At 36.3% G+C, this 8,110-nt stretch overlaps 1 protein-coding gene across 1 annotated transcript; it reads right to left on the bottom strand.

Moving 5' to 3' along the window:
* Positions 1-441: 441 nt before the first annotated feature.
* Positions 442-7,834, bottom strand: LOC140863696 (pescadillo homolog). Its single transcript, XM_073267297.1, has 13 exons — positions 7,717-7,834; positions 7,548-7,633; positions 5,440-5,688; positions 5,202-5,339; positions 5,019-5,103; positions 4,816-4,923; positions 4,235-4,328; positions 3,895-4,130; positions 3,204-3,311; positions 2,309-2,430; positions 1,479-1,692; positions 909-1,115; positions 442-696 (listed from the first exon to the last, which is right to left on the bottom strand). Exons 1-13 carry the CDS (start codon positions 7,738-7,740, stop codon positions 625-627), a joined length of 1,743 nt encoding a protein of 580 aa, XP_073123398.1. The 5' UTR covers positions 7,741-7,834; the 3' UTR covers positions 442-624.
* Between the last annotated feature and the right edge of the window lie 276 nt (positions 7,835-8,110).

Below are 8,110 nucleotides of genomic sequence, written 5' to 3'. Positions count from 1 at the left end.
AAATTGTTTCGAAAAATTTCGATGAAGAAAAAATTTAAAAAGATTTAGTTACGTCTACAAATAGACAGACGACTCTAAATGCATATAGACTACGATCTAATCCAAATTTACTCTGGGTGAATTAGGAGGGAGTGCAATGACACGATTGACTCAAGCTTGAACATGGAAACAAAACAACAAAAGAACGAAAAGTTATTATTTTTATTTATGTATACATTTAAAAGAATTGGACAATATCTGTCAGATTCAAGATTTCCTTCCCACCAATATTCAATTTTTTTTTAATATTTGGTTAATTCAGTACCAAAGTACGCAAAAGTCCAGATCCGAATTTTGCGTAATTCGATTTTGATTGATAACCAGAAGAACCTAACGCACACCCCTAAACCCGAGCTCTTCTCCATCAAACCTTCCATGGCCTCAAATTAAGAGCCAGCAAAAGAATACAGAACATAAATCTTGAATTTTTTTTCGAAAAAAAGCAGCAGCATAAAAGAGAGGTGTAAGTGGTTTTCATCGAAATGAATTATCGGACACATAGAGAGAAATAAATTAGAGCTATAACAAAATTGGTATCGGGGATTACATGATAAAGGGGTTGAAGAGTATAACTTCAATCAGAATTTATTCTGATTTCTTGGTTTTCATCCGTTCCTTCATTGCTCGTTTCTTTTTCCCTTTGTTTTCGCTGCTCTTCTGAACAACAGAGGGCCCATATGAGCGAAATTGGAAGTTTCAAATGTAAAAAACAGAAAGCACGTCTGCAAATATCCAATCATGTTCTCTAATCTACCATAAAGATTGAATTACATATATCTTAACGAAAAGAAAACCGTAAACAATGCTGATTTTCGTGCAACAAATCCAGGCACGAAAGAAACACAGACCGAGTTGTGCGACTGTCTTACCTGCATCGCTTCAAAGAGCTTTCTCGTGGTTCGCGACATGAACATCATCGACATGTTGTCCTCATCCGCAGCAATTTGGTCAACAATATCAGAGACAATTTCTTCTTCAGCATCTTCACCTTCAACTTCATTGGAGACCGCAGAATACGGAACACCTTGAAGTTCTAGATCCAGTTCATTGTGATACTGTTCCTGCAGCTTATTAATCTGAATCCAGAAATTATCGAGTCAAATATATTTTTATGCTTCAACTGATAATTTGTTGATGAAAGGTTACTTCGTACGCTATGGAATAACACATAATATTATAAAACCAAAATAAACCACTTGCATGAAGAAAATGTGCACACTTCGATTGACATGCAGACATTATTTTATCTTATTCAAATTTTGAGGACTAATAAACTAATATTAATGACTTCTCGCTCTTGTATATTCATCTACAAATGCACTCGGCAAAGAAACATGCCAGAATTTCAGAACCAAATGGACAACACTTTTAGAAATACCTCTTCTTGAAATAGAAGGTATGCAATAAGAATCAGTTGGTGTTCACCAAGATGCTATTACCTTCCGTTTATTCTCGGCAGCTCTAATAGCTTCTGCCCGATCAACGATACCCAGTAAACTCTGAGGGTCATCCAAATCTTCTTTTCCAGCGCCAGGCAAAGGTAGGACTTGTTTTCTCTCAGCAGCCTTCAGCCGTTGAATAGCTTGTGCATATTCAGGAACATGACCTTCTGCTTCATTGTCAACAAATGGAGACAGATGCGGAGGTGGTACACTGTAAATATTCAAAAATCACACATGCAAAAGTTAATAACATCATAGTGAAGGCTTAACCAAGTTTAAATCGCAAATCCGAAACAAAAAATGGCCAATAAGGTGATACAAAATGGTCGATTCACTAAATTAGGGCAAGCAACTTTTTTTACACAATCTTTCACTGAACTGGGACGGTAAAATTATAAAAAAAAACTTCCACAACCGAGGTCCATCAGACGCATATGTATGTAGATACATATAATAGACACTGGCCTCAACAACCAACTCAACTAGTGATTGTAGAAAGTGTTGGTGCGATTCTTCAATGACATGCCCACTCAAAAGTGGAACTTAAGCCCTGGTAGGATCTTGTGACGTAGGAACCCACAGCCGCTACCATTCAGTGCAGCCCTGGTAGGATCTTTCTGTTCCTGGTGCTTTTGTTCTTTGTTTTAGGAGGGTGTGGCACATGGAGTCCAAGTAAATTAACAAAGATAAAGCCATGGGACAGCAACCACATATTACCGGCACAAAATTTAACAATATCGATTTCAAGATTTTTGAGAAAGAACTTGAATCAAGAAGTAAATGGGGGACAAAATTAAAACAGCAAGATGAATTGTTACTGAACCTACCATCCCACCATGTATTTCTCAGTTGGCAATAATATGCGTGCATTTACAGAGTCAAAAACCCACTGTGGCTGGATATAATCTCTGGATAGGAACTTGTGCTCCTGTGTTGGCCTATCCACAACCTGCTCATAGATGCAAGTATGCATCAAGACATAATTTTTGAAGCTCTCGATAGCTATAGCTAAATTAGAAACACAAGCAACCCAACATAACTACCTATAAGCTCAAAATACCAACATATCGAGTAGACACCACAAAAAATAAAACTATATACCTCAACTGAACTTTCACACTATTCCCATGCGATCACATGTAAATTATGTTTCGAGTATCGTTATAGTGTCTCTAATTTCTTGTGGATAGAAGTGAGTGCCAAAAGCAAAACATCAACCATTATAAAATGCAACCAATCTATCATTAAATTTGCACAAGGGTCGAGAAACAAAAGAAGTACTGTTAGGTAATAGGCAGACATTTCCGACTTTGTCAAACCAAACTATATGTATGAAATTGGCCAAGGAGACTCGTAGTTGCCAAAAACAACATGCTATTCATGTTGTCCTCTTAATTGCTACTTGTTTACAAATTCAAACACTTTAGCCCCTTTACTTTCAATCATTTCAGTTGTTCCTATAGAATATAGATTGGAGATACAGAAAAGGGGACCAAAAAAAAGATATAATTGCCAGTACAGGATAAAGGAAGAGATAACGAAATCATAATTTGGTTTTTAGAGAAAACATAAATGTTGTGGCTACGAAAACACCTTTACATACACAATATGCACATAAACGTCGAATATGGATCTGAAAAACAGGAGAACAAAAACAAGACGGTTTATGTCTCCCACTTGTGATGCATGAGTTGTGTCTTAAAAACAGAAGAATTGGTGGACCTGATGAGTAATACTCTGGTCAGACTCCTCAAGTGGAGCTCCTTCACCTTCCCAAGAAACTGTGCCACCAAACGCTGGAATGATAAATAGCAATGACTCTCTAGGAACCTGTACAAGCAAGCACAGGCAAATCACTATAGGTTATGTAAAAGAGAAAATCAGGGAGAATATCCAAGATAATAACACATCACCAGGAGGTCCAGGACAAGGACATTCAAAAGTATGCAAAGATAACAAAATGCATGACAATGGAGATAATTCATCATTGACATCAATCACTATTAAATAACAGCAGAAGGCACATATTTTATACATAGGCAGCAATGTAAGACAAATTGGAACATCATCTCCACGAATTGCGTCTACAAAACTCTGAATGAATTACAAACCATAACACCAGTAATGCACATGCAACACTGTTGATTGATATACATTTGTGGGAAGAGGATCATTATGGATCCAAAGCCATATGGCCATTAAAGCATTCAGATTAGTTACCATGGATTGTCTTGCATTTGCTATGCCAACTTTCACTCATAGCCCATCAAGTAACAGAAATACAAATGAAAGTTACTTATCACAATGTATCCAAAATAAAATATTATGTTCCGTCCTAAAAAGAATTAAAATCTCAGTTCATGACTCGAGGAATTTCATGTTCTTGAAGAGATTTTCAAGTATAACATCTCACCTCACGACTCAAGAAGAATTTCATGTTCTTGAAGAGATTTTTACAGTCCCTTGTTTCTTCATCCTCTTCATCCTCCTTTGCAGCATCTTCAACAAGGTGCATTAAAGCACCTGGCTCATTAGAAGGAAGTTGTTGTTGAAGTTGGGCAAGTCGAACTTCAGATTCATTAAGTTGTGTCCCCTTCTTTGAGGAACCATGAGCACTGGCATCAAAGAATCTTGACAGGGCATAAAGATCTGCATCAACTCGAACAGAATCAATAACAGTATCTGGCGAATTGCAGCATTTCAAAATTTTATATTCTTTTTCTGCAATTCATACAATAATTGATAAATCATACCAGCAGCTAAAGCTTCCAGCCTCGGATCAAGGATGGGTGGATATTTTAAGTTTATTGAACTATAGAATTTGTAGTTAACAAATGCGAGGAGAGTCTGCAGCCAAATAATACCAATAATCAACACTAGGTACACTGAAAATCACTCACAGGCTACTAGAACGAAATAATAAGTTTTCAACTGTTGAATAAGAATTGTTCAATTCATTGACAGTCACCACTTTAGGAAAAACATGGAATTTAAAATCTTTATGAAATCTAAAAAGGCTTTTGGACATGACCATTGGAGGAGAAATATAATCTAAAATATCTCAATAAAATTACGACAACCACTAAAAAGCTTCGCGTCAAAAATCACAATAAAATTCAGCAGGGTGGCACTCATTGAGCCTTCAGTGGGTTATTTTTGGCTGTGTACCAATTTAGGTCCACCTGCCCACGACAAAGTCTTCACTTAGAGCAAACAGCCTAGCTTTCACCCTAGAAATAACTATTAACTATAAGCGTGCTTTAGGTATTCATGCCATCTCAATTGTGTGAATAAAAAATACATTCATGATCATTGGTAAGAGTTACAAACAAACCTCATAAAATTCCAAAAATGTAAGCAAGACTCTGTAATCAACTTCAGGCAATACTTGTTGCAATGCATGAGGAGTTAACCATGTAATTTTTTGCCCTTCAACCTCTGCCTATTAAGATTTAAGGAAAAAGACAAGGAAAGGAAATCAACAGCATTACCAGCAACAAAATAATGAAAGATTATTATCTATTGCATCTTACATACCTGGTAATATATGCCTTTCACAGAAATGAACGTCTTCCGCAGTCTGTGGGTGCGAGAAATATATGCCTGCCACTCATGACTCAACCTGCTCACAGAAAGGATCATCAAACATTCACACAAACAAGTTCACTTTTTCTGTTTTGCGTATCAATGAAATCCATTTTAACAATGAAGAGTGTTGACCTTCGGCAATTATGGATACGGTCAACTGGAATCTTTTCTCCGTCTACCGCCCTATCCACAGCTGGCAATGCAGCAAACAGGTGTACCATACTAAGACAATCATCAAGATCCCTCAGTGCATCAATAAATTTAGGATACCTAAATGCAAAGACCAACAAACAGTAAACTATCAGCGGTAAACAATACAATAAGATAGCAAGTGCAAAAAGCCCTAAAAATCAAAACTTGTCAAATTTACCTCTCTTTAATGAGCATATCAAGAGTGTAAGAAGGCTTCCTTGTCAAAAGCCGTTCAGCGAGATCTTTGTTCTTCTTTGACATGGCTTTTTTCACCTTCTTTTCATATGCTTGCATATCTCTCAATTTCTCCATCAACGGCTCGTGTTTGAGAAAGATAATATCTTTCATGTGATAATAAGAATGATGGTTTCCCTTCAACTTCTTCTTGGGTTCCCGAGGAAAAACACCTTTTAGGATGCATATTTTCCTGGAGAACAGCCTATATTAAACTCTCCATATAGAAATAAAAAAAATTTAAAGCAGAAAAAGCTATGTTGCATGGATACGGGTACGGGTACGGCAATATGGGAAATTTTGAAAATATAAGACACGACACGGCTAGAATACGGCTATGATTAAAAAAATATAATATTATATATAAATTCAGTATTAAAAAGAATCCGCGGGCGGCGGGCGGCGAGCAGAAAACTTCAAGGTCCAAGGAGTGGTGTTGGTGGTGATAGACCATGAGAAGCAGAGAAAGGAGAACTCACGAACCGAAGCAAGAATCAATGACTTAAGGCTTTTAAGCCCAATTCATATTAATATATTTATTAAGTAGTCCTCATACATTTCTAATTTTTCAATTGAACCCTTAAAACTAATAATTTTTTGCAATTTAGTCCAAACGTACCGTTGCCGTACCCAACTGGTCAAACTTGAAAAAGGTCAACGACATGGGATTTGTCGTATCCGCGTGTCGGATACGTACCCGTGCCGTACTCGTACTCGTACCCGTACCCGATACTTTAAAAAAAAATTTGGAGTACCCATGCTACATAGAGGAAAAGAATGCACACCACAACATCTATCTAGATCAAATAACTTGGAACACCTTTTGAGTGCGTGGTTTCATGAGGATAGAACAAACCAGATAGAGCTATAACCCAAAATTAGCATATAATTAACAACTTTCCATCGCAGCAAAATCGAGCACTCTATCTAGAGAGATCGAAAAAACTGAGTGTCTCAAAAATTACTGGAACATAGAAAAAGACCTGCAGAAGTTAAACTTGATACACACACAAAGAAAACAACAAAATTATCATTATCATCACTGAAGTTGTTTGATTTTTAATTGTAAAGAAATAGCAAATTAAACTCAAAACAGAAACCTCTAATTGCAAGAAATCAATGGAAATTACTGTAAACCATATCAAGAGGGAAAAAATGACACCTCTGAATATTTATAATTCCTGAATTATAAATTAACATCACCATAACTTAATTAAAAAGATATGCGTAAAAGCATCACAAAATTTTCATTGCAAAAACATAGAGAACGGCACTAAGAAAACAAAATAAAAATAATCACCATCCGACAAGAATAATAAGAGAATTTAAGAAATACAAGCATCCATAAACATTTTAGCCATTATTTGAGAACATTCTTTAGTCTCATCAACTTCTGCCAAGCATACAGCGCTAAGCTAGTTATTTTTCCAAAGCCATCACAATTTTGAACTCCCTGATAGAGATGGAGGTTCATTTTATGCAAAGGTTCAACTCTACCATGGACTTGATTTCTGGATTTTTTTTAAAAAAATCCCCTTCATTTCAGGCTGATTATGAATTTTTTAAAAAAATATATGGATAAAGTTTCAAAATTTAAGCCTTTTTAAGACTTCAAATACTATAACGTGCACTCTTCCAGAAACTAAATGTTAGGTTTTAAAATTTTTCGAATTATGAAATGAACTTACAAATAGAACTCGAAATAACATTTAAACAACCTGAAAAACGGAAGGCTGGCCTCAAGATACATGCCAATTTTGGTTCGAAACAAGTATCATTGCAAATTAAAAGAGCAATTCCAATGCGTAAACTTAAGTTATTTTGCGTTATATTTAAAAAAAATCGTGAAAAATTAAGTTTAATCTATCAATCTGATGCACAGTTTCATCCTCATGCACCACCACAAGCTCATGGCTAGCCGGAGAAAGGGGCTTGCTGCCTCGCTGGTCCCAATATATCCATCAGCCCATGATTTTATTATTTCACGCAATTCTTCCTGAAAACATGCCACTTCGATTTCGAAACGCCAAAGAAACAGAAAGATTGAAGAACCTGAAAATTGGAAGTCTGAGTTGAAGGTACTTAATCGCCTGAGATCTCGTCACATATTTGGCGGCATTTCCTTCCTTCTTCTTACCCTTAAGAATAGCAAAAAATATAGAAAATTAGTCCGATTATGGTGTGTGCGAGAGGTGGCGGCGGTGGTAAGAAGAGAACATACGGCAGGCCTGTAGTGCTTCGGCATATCGGCACACGGCGGAGCAGCTGCAAAAAGTGGCGGTGAAGGCCTACGGATGAAAGGGAGGGTTTTATTGCTAGGTTTATTTGGGCCGGAGAATCGGAGCATAAACCCTAACCTTAATGGGCCGGCCGGGTCGAATGTCCGGGCAAGTAGGCCCAACTTACGAGGAGCTATCTTAAGGTATTTATTGGTACACAATATTATTAATCCATGTATAATTTATTTCATCCAATCTCGTGATCTTTTCATCATATTATTTATCCATCTATTAATTATTAATTTTACATCAATCAAATCACTAATAATTTTTCTTATATCAATCAAATCATTGAATTTAAAATACAATATTACCCTTTATAAATAATATTAATTA

The sequence above is a fragment of the Henckelia pumila genome, chromosome 4 (assembly GCF_033568475.1).
Source record: "Henckelia pumila isolate YLH828 chromosome 4, ASM3356847v2, whole genome shotgun sequence".
Lineage (NCBI taxonomy): Eukaryota > Viridiplantae > Streptophyta > Magnoliopsida > Lamiales > Gesneriaceae > Henckelia > Henckelia pumila.
Note: the sequence above shows the minus strand (reverse complement) of the source record. Positions and strands in the feature narration are given on the sequence as shown.